Source organism: Ischnura elegans, chromosome 1 (assembly GCF_921293095.1).
Source record: "Ischnura elegans chromosome 1, ioIscEleg1.1, whole genome shotgun sequence".
NCBI classification, from domain to species: domain Eukaryota; kingdom Metazoa; phylum Arthropoda; class Insecta; order Odonata; family Coenagrionidae; genus Ischnura; species Ischnura elegans.
This window is the reverse complement of record NC_060246.1, coordinates 3,781,465-3,801,002: the sequence shown is the minus strand read 5'-3', so window position 1 is coordinate 3,801,002 and position 19,538 is coordinate 3,781,465. Positions and strand designations below refer to the sequence as shown.

At 36.9% G+C, this 19,538-nt stretch overlaps 2 protein-coding genes across 5 annotated transcripts in view; both read left to right on the top strand.

The window, feature by feature from the left end:
* The first annotated feature begins 543 nt into the window (after window positions 1-543).
* On the top strand, window positions 544-6,781 carry LOC124154725. 4 transcript variants are annotated; one of them, XM_046528644.1, is made up of 5 exons: window positions 544-820; window positions 1,018-1,456; window positions 1,546-1,618; window positions 3,157-3,330; window positions 5,608-6,781. In XM_046528644.1, the coding sequence occupies exons 2-5, from the start codon at window positions 1,367-1,369 to the stop codon at window positions 5,628-5,630; spliced, it is 360 nt and encodes a 119-aa protein (XP_046384600.1). In that variant the 5' UTR covers window positions 544-820; window positions 1,018-1,366; the 3' UTR covers window positions 5,631-6,781. The 4 variants fall into 4 exon arrangements, with proteins under 4 accessions (XP_046384600.1, XP_046384579.1, XP_046384582.1 ...); XM_046528623.1 differs by lacking the exon at window positions 5,608-6,781 and having other exon boundaries at window positions 563-820; window positions 1,018-1,169; window positions 1,343-1,456; window positions 3,157-3,641; XM_046528626.1 differs by lacking the exon at window positions 5,608-6,781 and having other exon boundaries at window positions 563-820; window positions 1,018-1,208; window positions 1,343-1,456; window positions 3,157-3,641.
* Window positions 6,782-13,528: 6,747 nt separating this feature from the next.
* LOC124154721 (DNA topoisomerase 2-binding protein 1) overlaps window positions 13,529-19,538 on the top strand; it is a 150,531-nt gene continuing 144,521 nt past the window's right edge. Inside the window, exons 1-7 of the mRNA XM_046528609.1 lie at window positions 13,529-13,750; window positions 14,159-14,298; window positions 14,518-14,650; window positions 14,749-14,856; window positions 14,925-15,126; window positions 16,549-16,782; window positions 17,090-17,215. Coding sequence (XP_046384565.1) covers window positions 13,649-13,750; window positions 14,159-14,298; window positions 14,518-14,650; window positions 14,749-14,856; window positions 14,925-15,126; window positions 16,549-16,782; window positions 17,090-17,215 — 1,045 coding nt within the window. The 5' untranslated portion in view covers window positions 13,529-13,648. The remainder of the gene's footprint in view (window positions 13,751-14,158; window positions 14,299-14,517; window positions 14,651-14,748; window positions 14,857-14,924; window positions 15,127-16,548; window positions 16,783-17,089; window positions 17,216-19,538) is intronic.

Here is a 19,538-nt window from a genome sequence, read left to right as displayed (position 1 = left end):
TGTGTCTCTTAGTAGTTTTTTTCTCATTTTCAGTGCGATATCCAAGATCAAGATTACTAGGAAACGAGATAGTTGATTTAATTCATGTTACATTTCAATTTTGTGGCTTCTCAACTCCGCGCCGAGAAATCTTCATTGCCGGAGAAGAAATACGCGATGACATGGGCTTATCCCAGAGTCAAAACTGGAGGGGGGGGAGGCAAAACTAGCCGTCCTCGTTCAAGTTGTAACTTTTTTGCACAGAAAAGGTTAATGAAACAGAATTTTTAAGGAAATTATGGCAGCAATGTATTAGTTTTTATAATTTTTTTGCTTGAAAAGAAAAGATTTCTTATTTTAGTTCCATGTTTTAAACTAATATCATTTTTCTTCAAAAGGAATATTTGTTCATAACTTTTGTGATGATCTAAATTTATTTTCGCTTCTAGGGTGGGTAGCAGTTGCCCCCCTGCCACGACCACCCCCTGCCCGCATCTCATGGATACGCCTATGGATCTTCAGAATGTTCCCAGAATGCGCCTTTACGGAGTAGGAGTCAGCCATTGTGCAATATGTATGCCGTAAAATCTTTATTTCTTTTAAATATTTATAAAAATAATTCACAATTGTTTTTTCCACACCCTTCAAGTAATGAAAAAGTAATATCGCAGCTGTTTGATATCGTCGTTGCTGTTTGTTATTGCCATGGAGCGAATCTGCGTATTCGCATTCTGACGTCGGAGAACAATCTTATAGTGCGAAAGAATTGAGTAATTTTCGCGAACTCTGAAGCTCTGTAACAACAAGAATATTGGGAATTACGAACTCATATTTTGCATAAGTTAATAACTTTAACTTAATTATTTATGCATGTAAAAAAATACTATTTTCATTTTATGAGAGCATCTCAATGTGTCTTACCCAATTTGAAGGGAGAAAAAATTGACAGAAATTAGTGGCTAACAATTTTTTGGTAAAGAATACGGTAAGATTAATTTATAAAGTATATATGCATTAATAACATTTATACTCCTCTAGAGAAACAATTAGGAAGTACCCGCGCAAAAATAACAATTCGCTACCTGTACGTCAATTGTCGGTTGACTACGATGCTACGGTTGAATTTCTCGTTCAGACTCGTTGGACTCCACGTCATAATGTAACTTGCGTGTACGGGATGTAAAGATTTGGTAATATCTAATGAATTGCATTCAACTTCCTTCTCGAATGTACGAATTTTAATTTTACTGTGTGTTGTGACGATTGCGATCACTTCTGGATTCGCTACTTTTTGTTTACTTTTCGTCTGCTTCGACATTCTTCATTCTGCCGACGTGAGGCCATAATTGTTATATTGTTATAGTTGCAGTAGTAAATATTTGGAATTATGAATAACAGGGCGCCTCAACCCCTTGGGCGTGGTCAGGCGTTACAGATGGTAATGGCTCAATCAAGGAATTCCCTTAATGTTACTGAGGTAAGTTTTCAAAAAGAGATTTTTTTTTCTGTCCCAAAAAATTTTTTTGCTGATGATCCAGCTGATAGTAAATGTTTTCATTGCTTCAGATGCGCATGGCTAATTACACCAATGAAAAAATCATGGAGGTCTTGGAGGCCATCTCACAGCGCACCAATGTAGGTAAGTATATTTGTTCTTTCTCCTTGGAAGCAGTGCCAGTATGCGGCCCCTTATGGCGCCAAGGAAAATGCCTAAGCGCTGGTTTTTAAGCCCTAATAATATCCCTTTCAATATGTAAGGGCAAACTCGTTATAAGTTCACGCTGATATTTAAGCCTCGACCCAATTATTCCTTCAGTATTTGTATTTATTTTAAAATGTATCCAGAGATAATCCCTATTACCTCGCAGTTTATTTTAGAGGGGATGTGCCCTAATGTTGTCTTACACTTAAAAAATGTCTGCTTATAAGTATCATTTTATCAAGTTAAATCTTGGTAACAGAAGATTAATGTGACGGTCATGAATCAGTGAACTAACCCAAATACTCATGAATTCAAATTACTACCTGGACTAGATTCGCTAACTTTACTCATAAACAGTAGAAGTAAAGCCTCTGTGAGTAATATCAGTTCATCATTTAGATCTTTGAAGTCCTGCAGACAAGGAGTATGAGTTGTAATGTTCTGTTTATTTTTTGGGGGAAAATAAATTTCTCCTTCTCATGATCTCTTAGCTGAATTATAATTCATAGACAGATTGCAGTTTCTTCCAAATTCCGTTTGAAGTGGGAAACATGGTTATTAATTCTGCATCATCTTCTCCCATACTACTTGCAAGTATTATTTGGGCCTGTTTGTCCACTTTTTCACACTCTCTCTCCACATGTCCGGAAGCAGATTGAATAAGTGAGGAAACTGTACTTGCAGGTGCATCAGTGGCAAAACACTAGCTCCTTTCACTTTGCACTGCATTTGCTGCTGCTTAGTTTTTTTTACCAATATTCTGTGCCCTTCATCCTTTAAGTGCTTAGTCAGAATTCCCATTTTTTATCTTTTAAAGAGTATGTATTCTGTCTAGCTTACACTGAAGTTAACATTGAGGATAGAAATTGCTTTATCTGATCAACTGACGGATTCTAATTAACTAACTAGATGTGCTTAGCTTATAACCTGTTGAGTAGACAGCTTCAAATTAAAGAAAACATGGATTTTTATTTCTCATATACCTGAACTTCACATACCAGAATGACCAAACGACCAGTGGAAAAAGTCCGCACCAGTGACCAAGAAAAAATAGATATATGGCCAGGTTGTGTGCTCACCAAAAGTTATTTTAATTTTGCTTCACATACATTAATATATTGTCTTTGGTGCTTATAAAAATGTCCTGATATCTAATGATATATTTTTTAATGTATTAGTAACCTGTTCCAATTTTAATTTATATCTCCAAATTTTTAGGGTTTTAGCTTCTTCACCTTTGTGCTTGAAATAATTTACAATCTATCCATAATACATTTACCAACAATTTAAATTTTCCAGATCTGTATGTTTTCATAGCTATTCTCCCCTGTTATGATACTCTGTATACAATTTTATGAGCCACCAAGGTTGAACCGTATTTACCACAATTCTGGTATCTACAATAGATGTTGTGAGTACTCTCCTGGTTTTCATGTATTTAGCGGCTTTTATGTTTTTCTTTTCTCAATGAACAGACCCTCTAGGGCAAAATTTGGAGAGTAGGAATGAAGAACATTTGGTGTACGAAGACGCCGAGGATGCAGTTGCGTCAATGCCTCAATACGAGCAGTCAAGGGGTGCTGCACAATCCACGTCGAAGGCTGACAGGAACCGACGCAAAGACTCTTCTTCACTCAACACGGCTCCTGGTCAGTTCAATTTAGAAGACTTCCCTCCTCTCTAAAAAAAAATCTTATTTGCACATGTAAATGTTTTTACATGTTATCGTGACTAAGTGCTGGAGAGAGAGAAGTATTAGCTGTCTTTCCTCTCTTACAAAGAACAGTGAGATTATCATTTTATATTTATCCACTTCAATAGAGTTAATCATCATCTTTCTAATTGTAGGAAAACCACTGCAATTATTGTTTTTATTTCATTATCTTTATCTTTATTCATCCACGGCGAGGATTGGCCCTCGCGGATGTTGTATACAACACATTGATAAAAACATTCGATACAACGAAACATACAAAACATGTACATTGGATCAAAACATTAGAAACACATACATTACAAAGATTACATTTATAATAAAAGAGAAGAAAAGTCCAGCTCCAATAATTGATAATTGATTGATTGATAATTGACAGCCAGCATTGATAATTCCTGCTGTTTTAGGAAAAGCAATTGCTAGCTTTGTCATGTAATCCATTGTTTTTAAGAATCTGATATAATTTTTTTTTATTCTTGGAATCTTCATCTATGGTTTTATAGTTGATTGTATCCCAGCTATATATTATGTATTTATTCTGAAGTGTGCAGTAATTTAATGTGGGAAAGGAGAGCATGATGGGTCTTGGAAATGAGACACAGGGATTTTAGTTATAAACTTCAAACTTTTTTATTTTCTTTGTTAACCGTTTCTCTTCCATCTTTTATTTTATGCTATTAATTGTGTGAAGATATTCTTAATGATGGTTTGTTCAATATACTTTTTCTGTAAAGTTGCAGCAAGGATTCCACCCCTTACAATCACGTAATGGTGTTTTCAGGCACACCAGAAACACTGTCAAGCCTGAAATTCAGAAAGATATCACAATATATAATGATCTCCACCAGAAATGTTGACTTCTTTCTACCAAATGAATATAGAAAAAAATCAGCACTGCCAACCTCTAAGATATTTTTCTTATTGAAAATCATAGTTTATATAAAATTCTTCCAAAACTTTTCATCTTGGTAGAATTCTATACATATACATATTGGGGGTCACTTAAACTTATTAGCCCAAAAAAGCTTATTAAGTGTGCAGTACGTGTATCAAGGAAAAAATAACGTGCAATTTATGACCTGTAATTTTGGGCTTGAATGCCAAACTTCTTAGAGGGGAAAGCTTCGTATCTGGGAACTTCTTATCCAGATTTCATCATATATTATCAGAAATTTTCTCTCTTAATATAATAACCTAGTCTATTTGTGGTTAATGGTCCATTATTGAAGAGGTAGTGATGTATATTTTTTTTTGTTTTTAATCAAGTCAACCTTTCCTGTACTACATGGTATGAGAGATAAAGATGACGTACTAATTGATTCAAGGCTTTGTGTACCTTTATCCCAACGGAGAAGAAAATGTTATGGTACTGTTAATTTCTTTCAGTTGTGATTAAAGGAGGGCTGGTTGAATTTTTAAGTAAAAATTAACATTCTCTTCGCTATGAATAAAAAGCATTAACTTGGTTATTCCTGATGAAGTTATTGAAATGAATTAGTTTTGGACTTTTAAATAATCATACCTACCAAATCTTCTGTGCTATGTAGTGGTTTGCCCCTGAGTGTTTACACCATAGGATAACAGGTAGTGTTTTGGCCTTTTTTAAAAATCATGTGGCATTACAAAGGTGTTGATTTTAATTCACTATTCTGACTAAATTCCACTAGTTCACTGAAAAAGGAATAAATACTTTTCTGTTGAGAATAATTGAAACTAACCAATTTAGTATAGATGCACTGTTAAATCATTATCCTTTTTAGAAAACAGCACGAAGGCATTTTTGGTGGATTTAGGGAGTTGAATGGAGAGCTGCAGTAAACCAATCTTATGATTGCAACTGTGCCGCACAAGATAATACAATATTTTTAATCCTCTGATTCTGTGCTTCTTTACCATGCAATTTATGAATGAGTGCTTTTAGTCTTTTCTGGATTTATTTCAGAGGTGATCTTTGCATCCACAAAGTATTTTTCTACAAATTAAAAAGAGGTGGTATTTTTTATGTACGATATTATAAAATATTTCTGTAGTCCGTAAATTTTTCCACCAATGAATTGTTTTTTGGTATATTCACTTTTAACGATTGATTTGTGGAGTGAGTTAATCATTGGAGTCTAAAATAAGGGTTGGTTGAGTCAAACCTCTCTCACGACATTGCATAAGATTGTTTGAGTTTTCAATCATTGTTTTGAGAATATACATGCCATTTCAGACTATATTAATGAACATGGATAGTGCAAGAGGGAAGAAGGATCCTATCCTCTCCCTTGTTGGGTGAAATTTTCTTTGGTTACCAACAAGGTGAGCAAGTCTGTGATAACTGATATATCAAGTTATGACGTGTTCTGTCCTAAAATCTCTTCCTGGCATCATGATAAGGGACAAGTCCTGGTTCAAAATGTAAGTTACCGTATTGAGTTCACTGCACAAGAGAACTTCATCCAAAGAGGGATAGTATGGAAGAGGGACCAAAGGAAAAATGGCGCAATGGGTGTGTAGGTAGGTTCCTTCAAATCTTAATCTTCAGGTTAGATGTCAGATGAAAATAGAAAAGCTAATATTGCTGTGATAAAAAATTCCTGTGAAAGGTGAAAACTCAGCTTATGGCTGATTATGATTAACTTTAATAAAATATTCATGATATTCTGGTTTATATAATGTATTTAATCCCTACTTCCTGTAAAATAAAAAGACTGAGAACCATTGCATGGATCATGTTTGAATGTTATAAGAGCTAGAGTTATTCCTGTGAATGTCCATGACTTGGAATTATCATTTCCTCATTTTTTGGGCCAATGTGAAAATAACCACAGTTGTGTTTCTCATGACATGTCACTCGTGAATTACATTTAAGCTTGAAATATTTGAATTATTAAATGCATTCATTAAATACTTCAGTTATGCCCAAACATTTGCAATGGTTTGCATTTTGATTTTGTTTGTTGAAAAAATTTCCAAAGTTCATGTTTTCCATAATATTCTTTTGGGTCTTTCACGGGCAGTAAATACTTCTCAGTTGTTTATTGATCTTTAGATACTTAGTATATTTTACCTACATTGTCAAATGTGTGTACATATGTTTGTATTTATTAAAACAACTGAGCTGTCCATTTGATTGTCGATTTATGTTCATTCTGTGATTTCTTCCTCTAGTAATGAAATTTTGTGATATTTATTTTTATATTGTGTGAAATTGGATGTGGAGTGATTGTGCAATATTGAATGTTGACTGAATTGCAAAAATTATTGGTTAAATCTGTTGTTTTTTTAATTATTTATGCTGCCTTGTCTAAATTTGACTATCACAGAAAATGAAGTTTATTATCTTTCGTAACCCAAGTTTTATATCTGCTAATCATTTACAATAAATGAAGAATATTGTGAAACTGCATTTTTTTCTTTCTCTTCCCTTTTTATTGTATTCCTATTAGTAATTTCTCAGGACAAATTACTACTATGCCATTTGGTTTGTTATTGAAGGTTTGTGGCTTCATGTCACTATTCACATGTTAAACATAACTGGAATCAGAAGTCCAGCCAAGGATGTATGTAGTGAGAAACTCTCAAGTCACTAGAGTTTTAAATGATGTTGCATCTTGTGAAGTGGTGTGATGTAGGATTTACTGTAATCTCTTAACCCCTCAAGCGTGACTTTAAATGCCCGTGGTCCACCTCACAGCGTGTGCGACGCAATGTCTGCGTCTTCTGAATGCCATGCCTCAAGCATCTAAGACGCACCATAAGCGTCCAAATGTTTCATTAGGTATTCCTATCTCTTAATCTTCCATTTATGTACTTTTAGTGAGTATGTATGTGGGACATATCTGTCTCCTTCGTTCTGTGCCTCTTAATTGCCTCTGTTTGCGTGCTCGTATTTATTTAGAATATTTTTTCCAACTGGTGCCAGGATGCTTCCTCTAGGAGCGGCGTCTTGTGGACGCTCATGGAACATAGTCTTCCACTTACGCTCCGATTTTTGTGCTTTCTTAGCGATTGTGTGTTCCATGTGGGGACACTGAATGCCTTCCTCTGTGGTTCATTATCATCTTCTCTTCTGCCTCATCCTTTCCTTTCTCTTTCATCATGGCAATGATAGTGAAGGCTTGGACCATCCAGGCATTGTCGCTCAATAGTTCTCGGAACCTCAAAGACCTGCCAGCATCTAGTATCTTAATAGGGTGGTTTCCTATTATTTTTTTATTCCTTTAATCGAAAGATTATTACTCCTGGAGTACGTATTTCACGCTTTTAGATTTTTAAATGACAACATCTATTTTTCGCGATTAAATGAAAAGTGAAAATTTTCAAGCACGCGAAAACGCGACGCTTAAGTATGAATGCCGGGAAATATCTCCGTACGTCGTATTTCTGGTTCCCCCTCCCGCCCGGTGAGGTGACCTTGAGGCGAGGCTTAGCGCTGATACGTCGCAGGATGCTAGCGGATAGCTGAGTACCTTGCTGAATGGTAGCGCTTGGCTTAAAAAAGGTTTATTAATACCTTATCAAACGAAGAAAACTTTCCGAACTTAGCCAGTTTGAATAGGGGATTATTAAGACATGTTTCCCTGAGCTCTGTGCCTCATGCATGCATTGGTAACCTCAGACGATGTATAACTCCTATCCTCTCGTGTAGAAACTAGGTCCCTGTGACGTCATGCGGAGTGGAATCGCATGGGCGCCAATCTGGCCTTTTTCAAATGAGGATAAAATTTGACCCTTGCCATTCGTCTAAACCGGTATTTCAAAAACCAAATAATTTGTGTATTATGAACACACTAATGGTGGGTAACGAATCGCAATCAATGCCTTTCGTTTTCTTTGATGAAGGAAACTACCCTATTACGATGTTTGAAGCTGAGGGTTGGGATTTTTTTCACGCCTACGTTTGCTTTGGTGGTTTTATTTTTTTCGGCCTTGGACCCCTTCCGCATCTGAACCTCTCCTTAGTTGACTATGCCTTCTAGCTCTCGTGAGTAGTCCGATGAGCCAGTGCTTGACTCTGTAGAATAAAAGGGTGCAGAATGCTCTGGTACCACTTCGGAAGTTTCAATTGGATACTCCTTTGACTCTAGGTTCGAAGATTTATACCATCTCATTTTTCTGTGAATTTTCAAGAAAATAATTGGGTAGAGATCTGCTGTGAAGACGTGCCTCTAACCTTTGCGTGTGATTTGGTTGGAAAAAAATATTGCCTATTCGTGTAAAGAGGATCCTTGGATTTAGAGTTATTTTTTGATGATGAAATAATTACAATGATAGTGACTGAGGCAAACCACTACGTAGCATAGATTCTTGAAAATTTACAAAGAAAATTCCAAAGCAAAATTATTGCACTTTCAAAAGTGGGTTCCCACAGCTCTGGTGGAAATAATAGTATTTCTAGGTTTGCTTATATCGATGGGAAGGAATAAGAAACCAAGCTTCAGAATGTATTTTATCGGAAAACATGTATTCGAAATTCCATTTTTTTCTCAATGTAATGGGAAAGGAAAGGCTTTCATTGCTCACTAAATTTCTCTGTTTTGTAGATAGGAAGAGGAAGGCAGTGGTACAAAAAAGATCCTTACCACTATATCACTTCGCCCACTGGTGAATATTTGAATCTTAGTGAACAAAATCATACCAGGATAGAATTTAGAACAGTGCAAAGGACGGCTCTCGGATACCAATACGGAATGTGCTGGATCGACCAGACGGCATTTTGTTCAATAAAACCCACAAATTGAAACATATAGGGTTGAAAGAAGAAACTGTGTAGTGAATGAGAAAAACATAAAGAGATATAAGACAAGATACAGATGTAAAACTGCCCAGCAACCTGTGTAGGACCCTGTTTTGAGAAACACCACGGACTGTTCAACTACTAACCACGGCGTACAGGGAGCAGACAAAAGTAAATGGCGCTGAAAATTGTAAGTATGTACTAATAATTATAAAGTTCAAACAATTTTTTAGAGAATATATTTTTTTGAAATTTTTGTGATGATCGATTACGATGCTAAAAATATTTTAATTAATGTCTGCACAAAAGCTTCAGTGCCTCCGAATTAAAGCACCCTGGGTGATTTAAATACCTACGATTAAAGCACCGTATGGGAACGGAATAGCGAGGACGTATATGCTGTGTCGTGCACGCTTGAGGGGTTAAATTACTTCACGGTCATTACTGATGTGTTTACATATCTACACATGATTGAGTGTGGTCAAATTTTAAGTGTTGTACGATGAATTTTTCTACTATTGAAATACTTTTCTGAGGAATCATTACCAAACCTACCATTCTACCGTGCTTCCTCCTGAATTAGCGGACATTAGCCATAGATGTAAAATGGAAACGCCGTGAAATTTAAGCTGCTGATTTTAGTGAATACTTACCTTTGAAGGTCCATTATTACATATGATGTATATCACACAACTTAAGATTTGAGGTCTTTTAAAAAGTTATCCAAGGAAAATCCAATCTGCATAAATGTATGATCTACCTTGGTTATTGAGACATTTGGACATAGAGTTTCATGGATGCTGGAACGAAGCTCTTCACCCCATGTACATTGTTTCATTTTCAACTCATCCTTTTTCACCATCCAAACCTTTTGGTCTGCCATTCGGGTACTTTTGATTTTCCAACATTTTTTTTAAACCCCCCCTCCTACCAATGTCATAGGGGCGAAAATTTCATATTCATTGCTAAGTCCAAGAAAATTCCCCTTTTTTTGTGATTTTTTACTGTCAAGTTTTAAATGCCTTTGTGCTTACCTTCCTAACTTGCCCGATGCTGATTTTTTTAACCTCTTCCGCATGAGGTGGCTGAATCAGGCAGAATTGACCCGTAATGCTTAGGCAGTCTTTGTTGCCCTACAGATATCTGCATCCACATCAATTGGTTTCTCTATGTGTACCTACTCATGAATTTTCCTTAGCCTCAGAGGTGAAGTGTCTGCCTTGAGCAAGCCCATATCTGTCACCACAGCTCAACGCAATAAACCACCCCACGGATCCTTTCAATTTGGATTCCAGTACAATTTGATTTTAGAAGCCATAATTGCTCCTACTCCTTGAGGAGAAACTATCACGAGTGAATGGATTTGCAAGGTTCATTGAAGTTGAATGAAAGCAGAGAACAGCAGGCCACCTATTGCTGAAAATGTAATTGCTCTCAGCCGTGGTGAGGATATTTATCCTTTGCTGGTATATATCCTCTACCCACTCCATTCATTACCTCCAATGGGAAGGAGATGAGAAACAAAGTCCGGGAGAAAAAGGTATGATTTATTTCAAACCGATTACATAAACAGCGGTGAAATTCAAATAAACGACAAATTTTCTTTAATATGGGATCAAATTGTGTAATTTTGGCTTTACAGGTCATTGTGCACACCACTATGCTATCCAAATTCCTTTATTGTTGTAGGCATCTTTAGAGTGAGGATGGAATGGAAGAGGAAGTGAATCAAGTTGATTCCATGAGTTATTCCAATAGTTCTAACTTTTTAAAATGTAGGTGAATGTAATGATTGCAAATATTCAAGTGATAAAATGGTGCCAAAGAAGATGACTGGATGATAGCAGTGGCATATCCAGGATAGGGAAAAATGGGGCTTAGGAGGAACCTCCCATCACTAGGAATACTCTCAATAAGACTTTGGACTGTGGATCCGACTGCTCATCAGTCAATCATGTCTCACAATCAGTAGAATGCAGTTGGAGCAATATGGAAATATTTGTAAAATACAGAAAAGGGTGTTTGGTTTTTTCTCTTGAACTTTTTGCTCGCTCTTGCAGGAATCTGGGCACACCTGGGTGGTATTTGCGTCCGAGTCCTCTAGCATCAATCAGGTGCAGAGCCTGGGCAAAGGTGGATTTAGAGGGGAGGGGTGGAGCGCCCATAATTTCTGGGATAATAGGAAAGATGGTAATTATTTAGGTGGCTCTCTAAAGAAAGTTTTTAATTCACCAGTTCAACAGAAAATATTTTAAGATTAAGAGACTATCTAGTCTTCTCATCTCATCAAGACTAGATGATCATCTCAGCTACTGAAAGTTTACTTCCCATTGATATTCACCATCCCCCAATATCTACTAGACTTAGCCTTAAGACTAAAACAGCTAACATTCCTGATTGTCTTAGTATGTATGATTTTAAGATTTGTGATTTTCTTTCAATTTCTAGTCACTTAGAAGTGATAAACTGGGCTCAACTTCTGTGCCCCCTTAGTGTTAATGAAGGTATGTCTCTATTTTACTCAATTTTAAATGATTTAATTTGTTGTTTTACACCAGTAATCCAGGTTAAAAGTAGTAACTATCCCAAATGGTTTTCAACTGAATTGAGAAATTGCATCAATTTAAACAAAATAGCTCAAAAGTCTTATAAATCAACTGGAGATCTTGAGTGTTATATTAAATTTTGTAACCTTCGACAGCGTTGTAAGCAGATGGCCAAAAATTGTTACTTGAGTTACATTAAGTCCACTCAAGAAAACATATCTTCTAATACAAAGTACTTCTGGAGCCACGTAAACAATCTTCGCAGGTCACATAGATTACCCACTGACATGTTCTTGGGTGACCAAAGAGGTTATTATATCCAAGACATTTGCAACCTGTTTGCCACACATTTCTCTTCTGTGTATTCCTATGCCCAACCCGCCTGCCCAGTTTTGCCTGACTTTCTGAACTCAGTACATATTAGTTCTCTCTCAATCTCAACAAAAGATTTACTCTTTAAGCTAAAATCAGTGGACACATCTAAAGGACTGGGACCTGATAACATTTCACCACTAATCATCAAATATTGTTGTGAGTCTTTACTTTACCCATTGTATATTCTATTCAACAAATCATTAAGTAGTGGAATTTACCCCGAATCTTTTAAAAGTGGTTACGTTATTCCTATACATAAGGGTGGTAGCAAGACAGATGTCACAAATTATCGGCCTATTGTTATTCAATCTGTCCTTGCCAAAATCCTGGAGAGCCTTGTGACTGATAAACTTAGTGCTACCTTGGACTGTGTTTTAATGGATGAGCAACACGGTTTCAGAAGTGGTCGATCCACATGCACTAACTTACTTGTCTTCCAGAATGATGTCACACAAATGCTCAATCTGTATACTCAAGTAGACGTTATATATTGTGACTTTAAAAAAGCCTTTGATAAGGTTCTTCACCCCCTTCTGTTGACTAAGCTAAGAGCATTTGGCATTGTTAGAAGCATTTTTAATTGGTTTCAAAGTTATCTTGTTAACAGAAAATTGATGGTTAAGATATCTGGCATTAAATCCTTTTCCTTTTGTGCCCCTAGTGGAGTTCCTCAGGGATCCCATTTGGGACCTTTGCTTTTTTTACTTTTTATTAACGACATTGGCAACTATATTCATCAGGTGAAATACTTATTATATGCTGATGACCTAAAAATTTATTACCAAGTCAATGACCCTAAGGACACCTCTGTACTTACAGACTCCCTCAATAACCTGGTGAAATGGTGCAACAGTAATCACATGGAATTGAACCAGAATAAGTGCTATACAATGACCATAAGTAAATGTAATTCAAAAGTTGAATTCAATTATAGTATATCTGACTATACATTAGCTAGAGTCGATTATTTTCAAGATCTTGGTGTTATTTTTGATAGCAGATTATCATTTGCCCCACACATAGAGAATATTACACTAAAAGCTTACAGAATGTTGGGTTTCGTTGGCCGAACCTGCAAGGACTTCAATGACATAAACTGTTTTAGATTGCTATACATAGCATTAGTGAGACCTATTCTTGAGTATTGCTCCATTATCTGGAGTCCCTTTTATGTTAAATATGTACAAGTAATTGAGAAAGTGCAACATAAGTTCCTAAGAATTATTGCCTATAAATTTCACCTAAATGGGATTATTGGTGACCGCAATGACCTAATGGAATTTATTAATTTAGCCTCCCTTCATCTGCGGAGAAAACAATTTGCCATTATTTTTCTATATTGTATATTAAATAATCATGTTAAATGCTCAACAAAAATGCTTATTCTTTGAAATTAATGACTTCACCTCTGGTTATCAGACGGCGTAATTTGAAATTTCCCTCGACCAGTGCGCATTTGTTTTGGAATTTGGAAAACAATAGACATATGGGACCCGCCATTGTGTTTATCAAACTCATTCGCGCCAAAATAATTTCAACTAATGTTAATTTTATAATGTTTACATGATTTTCAGTCTGTGGTTTGGTTGGTTGAATTTACATAGACAAGGATGTCCGAGTCAATCACGCACAAAAAAATATCTGTCGTGTTCGTTTTAGGGGATGGTGTGGATAAAGGAAATGTGTCGAACGACATGAAGGCAGCACATCAAGTTAGTTTTTCGGTGTTTTATGATTGTTTTTCTGTATGTATTAGTATTTTAAGACGATATTATTTAATATTGCCATGTCATATTTTAATAATATGCATTTAATTATTGGGGTTTCTTATAACGGCTTGATAATCGTATTTATAGTTCACTTCTTGTAATAAAAACAAAGCATCTTTTCTTTAAGTCGGAACAAGTTTAGTGTCATGTGTCCTGATTTCAATTAATTTAATTTGGCCTTATTTTGCATTGATAAGTTTTATAGGTCGCAGAGAGAAATACGTGAAGTTTTAATGGATAAAATGCATCGTTACTAATGCATTATTATAAATAGTGAGGAAACTTAAATGTTTCCGGGAATGTATTGCTTTTATTTATCCTTTGGTAATTTATTAGATCCATTAATTCTAGTGTTGCGCCGATCAAGAAGTTTCTACTGCATGGATATCATGGGAAGAATGCTTCAAGCTCAGTCCAAAGAAAACGGACATATTTGTTTTCGACGAATTTACCGGCAAAGCATTTGAATTTTTAAAAGACTTTAAGTGTGTGTGAGTATTTTTCGTACTTTTTGCTCATATATTTGTATTTTATATCTCATCAGGCCTACAAAAATTACTATAGCAGATAAAGTTGTTAAGGGCCTCTGTCATTACTTTGCTAATGCAGTACTTCGCTGTTATTCATATTAATTGTTACATGCGTGTCTTTTTCTGTTTCATCACTAGTATTGATAGTTGACAAACCATTCTATGCACTTTTTCTAATAGGATTATCGGTCCAAGATGTCTTATGACTTGTTTGTTGGAAAGAAAGCCTATTCCGAATATACCCTCACCAATTATCTCTATTGCTATGGTTGGGGTCGTGGCTACTGCAACTGGATTCACTAAGGAGAAAAAGGTTGGTTTTCTTTCTTCATGTAAAGTTTCTATCCATTCATTCTCGATCAGGGTGAGTGAATCTACTTCGGTACCACTTAAAATGTATTTTCTTTTCAGAAAAACTTGAGTGAGAAAATAGGCCTTATGGGTGGAATCTATTTGAATGCGTATAATGCAAGTGTTACGCACCTGATTGCAGATGGTGTAGGGAGCCAAAAATATAAGGTACTATCTACACCATGTAGTGTCACCTAAGTAGTTGCCTTCCTTTCCCTAATCATTGATGTTTATAGGTTGCTGTGGAGCGGAAGGTGCCCATCATGACAGAGGAATGGGTGAGCAGCGTTTGGGAGTCTGGACTGACAGAAAATGTTTGTGCGTTGGATCCACAGTTTTCCCATTTCAAGTTGCCTGCATTTAAAGGAATTGTTGTTTGTGCTTCTCAGATAACGAAGAAAGACAAGCAAAATCTAATGAAGCTGGTCACTGGTGGTGGTAAGTAGCTGAACTTGACCATTAATTCATGGCACTGAAGTATTCCTTATTTTGGTGTACGTACCTATTTTGGTACGAATCACATGCTGCTCTGCTGACTGTGAGAAGACACATATTTTTGAACTTGTTCTTACTTTTTTGGACTTATTGCTCATCAGTTGTGGCATATTTTAGTGTACTCCTGCCCCCCCCCCCCCCCCAGAAATTCCTCCGAACTTATCCGCAGAACTTCTCCCGCTAAGGACTTTTCGCTCTTAAGGTTTTTCGCGCAAAGGCCCTTCAGAAAATCCCTCCCCTCCACCCTGACACGTCTCGGAGTATGCAAGCCCTCTCTTTTGCTCGGGTGCTCGTGGTGGACAGATGGCGTGGCTAACATGGGTGATTTCAGCAAAATTATACAGCTTGTACTTAGTTTTGGTAATGTTTCCTATGGGATCATTAGTCATCATCGTTGTTTTCTGTAATAATTCTGATTTTGAATATTTCTACTTCTAATAGATATTGATTGAAAATAACTCGTAAATTTTTTGGCAGTTGTTTCTTGAGTGCTGATTTCTTGTTCGTGGAGTCTTTCCCTGAACCAGCTTGTGACCAACGATTGGAGTTCCCCATGTCTGGGGCTTACGTGCACAATCTCCAAGATTTAACGACGTAATGCCACACAGTGTTATGTAGTACACAATTTTGTTGATCATGCCTGAGCCTATTTGTATTCCAACCCATTCTGTGGGTGAATTGTGTGTAGAGTTATGCATGAAATTCCATCAGTTTATCAGCTGAATGGTTGGTTTAGATAGGTGAGGGTAGAGCTCACACTAGAATAAGCTGTAGGCATGTGATTGTTGCATATTTAGGGCCAGGGTCCGGTTCCTTTCACTTTGAGAATAGAGGAAGTACATAGTTGGGAGTCCAAGGGGCAGCATGGTGACCCAGTAGGGTGTTGGGCTATTGATCCAAGTGTTCAAATTTTGGGGAAGCCTTTAGACACTCCAAAACAAAATTCTTTACAGGGCTAGGTGGCTGTGTGAAAGGAGCTGGCTCCCCAACCCTAAATGTGTGAATTTCATGTGCTTGAAGCTTTGTTAACCCAGGAGAGGGCACGTGGTGAAATGTAACATTAGAAGGCGCGTGGGGTATCATCGACAACCCTAAGAAAATATTTTTTTCTCTTTCCTTGGAATGATACAGTTATGCTGTGTTCTTTCTTAAATAGCTCCACTGAATTAAATTGATACTAATAATTATTAGTTATTCTTGTTACATAAAGAAGAATATCCATGGGGTGATATACACCCTGCATGCCCTTACCCGGGTTAAGGGTGACCTCTACCTTCAAGTATCCAAATCAACTTTCCGAATGAAACACTGAGCATCATGAATACATTCTATAAATGATGATCTTTTAATGCGTAACTCTTGCAGGTGGTCAGTACTCGCCACAGCTGGACTCCAAGGAAACAGGAGTGTTGGTGATTGGTGATGCATCAGGAACCAAGTTCACCTTTGCCAAGAAGTGGGGAATTCCATGTGTCACTCCTCAGTGGGTTTATGATTCCTCCGCTTGTGGACTCTGCTTGCCCTTTGAGAGCTATGCCGTCGAAGGTGAACCGTCTGCAAAAGCTTTATGCTCAACTCCCGAAGCAGGAAAAACCCAAGGTAAGGAATCAATTGCAAGGCTTTGAATCATTTAGCCATGACCGTGAAAGTTGTTTCTAGGTACTATGGATATTAGATATTTAGGCATTTATTAAGTACATAATACAGCTCACCGATTCCAGTAAGAAATCTTCTGGTTACACATGAAGCATGCTAGCTCTTTATATTACCTTATTTTCTGCTCTCAATATCTTGCCATTGGAGCCAAATCACTGGTAAAAATTTTGGTACTCTAGCATATGAATAAATGCACAGATGTAAATATTCCAATGTTTTGATTATCAACATCCCTTGTCTTTTCTTGCAGATGCTCTCCCAGACTTTTCCATGTGTAGCACAATTGCTGGTGATATCTCTCGGTTCAACGTTAACGAGACGGTGAATACAGATTTTTCTGCTGTCCCAGAACCCCGCACTCCCAGAAAAGGAAATGGTTTGTTGATTATTTAAAGCAACCTTTTTTGCAATGATTATCCTCTAATCATTTATGCTTGGATAATTGATACATATGAAAGACTTCTCCACAGTGTTTTTATTGTTTGCCATAACGTTTTGTTTTATTCACAGTTTGTTTATGGCTCATACAGTTTGACTAGCAGAGAAATCACAAAGACACACTAGGTGTTACTAAAACTCGTCAGGTGCACGAAAAATGTTTGCAATAAGGAAACAAATACGTGCATGAGCTAACTCTAGGCATTGGGGAACTTAATGAAGACAGAAGGGTTGTAATCGTTGGCCACCAAGTCCCTGGGAATAATGTAATTACAGTGAGTCCTCGTTTAACGTTGTTGATTCGTTCCTGAAAAAGTCGACGTTAAGCGAAACAACGTTAAACGATGCAGTGTTTCCCATTAGAAACGATGTAAAAAATTTAAATAGGTTCCTAGCCATGATCCTAACAATCCATTTCTTCGTGAAGAATCCAGAATTTCCCGGGCGAGAATCCAAGGAGACCGGAGCCGTAACTTTAAGCAGACTTCGTGACCAATCGGGAGACACCTGAATCAGGCCAAAATGAAAAAATCTGAATCTGACACTCGGAAGCACGAGGATGAAGGGCGAGTCAATTTTCGTGATGATATGAATTCTTTAACCCGGCGGAAATCGCGTGAAACATTCATTACCGATTATTCACTTCAGCATGATAACGATTCATTCGAAACGAAACGAATATTCATAACGAAAAGGTTGGGAAGAAGGCATTATTAAATGAAATATAAAAACTAAAAAGAAAGTATTTTAATGGCGAAACATCGATATTTTCAGTAACAGAAGAAATTTTAATTGTAAAAACTCGACCTGCAAACCTAAAACTCGACCGATCTCTCCAGCAGTTGCACCTTCATCAATTCTTTTAATAATACCAAGTTTTTGTTCTAATATCGCCGTTTTTTCTTCACGTCTGAAGAACCACCAGGATAGCCACTCTTCTTCGTGGACATTTTTTTCTGTTGGCATATCACAAAAATATACGGATAATGGGTAAATGAGGCGATAATTATTCGCTCAGATGCATATTTAACATACGCTACCCACGCCAACCTTTTCTGTCGAACGAAAATTACCAATCGCATTAATATAGTAATATTTACTATACATCAGATGCGCTTGCGTTCTATTCGCCATTCATTTTTTTCGCCGCGCATAATTTGAACAACGTTATCGCGAAGCAATAACGACGTTAAATGATAAAGGGTTTCAATTTTTGGACAACGTTAAACGGGACGACGTTAAACGAGGACACACTGTACATAATTCAATGCAATATAATTTATTAATCGATCAACCTCATGTTAACCATCTCTCTCTCTTCAACATATTACATTCTCTTCCCTATGAAAAACACTCCTTACCCAGAACTTCATTCCTTAGGGTTAATCCGTCTGTCTCATTTATATCAATTTCCGATTCCTTCAGCCTGTTCTACATGAGGAGGATAATTGCATAATCTAATGTTGGCATGGATGTACACTTCAAAATACATTGTGTAAAGTGGTGAATTGTATGGATACCTGCAAAAGTTAGATGGCAAAATTGCCCCTGCTCTAATTATTAAATGATTGTAAGCCCAGTTGAGAAAAAGCTGCTGCTTCAGGATGGGAACTTTTATTCTTTGTGTAAAACAGGCTTTCTCTCCTCTAATATCCTTAGCTGCTCACTATCTCATGTCTTCCCTCCCTGTTTTTCAAATGTTCCTTCCCCTCCATCGTCTCATCTCCTTGTTTGTCCCTCTGCTCATTCACCGGCCAATCTCTTGGTTGACTATTCAGGCACAGCAGCACCCAATTCCCTTTTCCTTTCATCTAATATCAGACCCTGTTTCAAACAATCCCTTTTCACTTCCCTAAATGTGGATAACTCTGGTAAATAATCCCTCAGTGGAGTGAAATCCCATACTCTACCATTTAAACTTGTGCACCTGGAGTAAAGAAGTATATGGCAATGGCATCTGGGCATAATTTTTGTGGCCAGCAGCATGCACTGGCATCCATGCCTCTGGTCTCTGTTGTCAGTCCAGGAAATGAAGCACAAAAAGGTGCAGAACCTTGCATTTTATCATACTGAAAGATTTGCTTAAATATTTGGGATAATCTTACCCTCTACTTCAAAATCTATAATGGGTGCTTTTTATTTTTTAGGGGTGAAAACTCTCCCGAAATGTCTAATTTTATAAAACTACATTTTAAAGCTTAACCCATTAAATCCCAAGCATGTTAATAACTTAAAAATTCCAAATATTTTGATGAATTATC

What these genes read in the sequence shown, in the direction of transcription:
- LOC124154725 (XM_046528623.1), top strand. Translation starts at nt 1,367, where the DNA reads ATGAATAACAGGGCGCCTCAACCCCTTGGGCGTGGTCAGGCGTTACAG. An exon ending in ATTCCCTTAATGTTACTGAG is followed by an intron (nt 1,457 to 1,545) that starts GTAAGTTTTCAA and finishes TCATTGCTTCAG; the next exon opens with ATGCGCATGGCTAATTACAC. An exon ending in CTCACAGCGCACCAATGTAG is followed by an intron (nt 1,619 to 3,156) that starts GTAAGTATATTT and finishes CTCAATGAACAG; the next exon opens with ACCCTCTAGGGCAAAATTTG.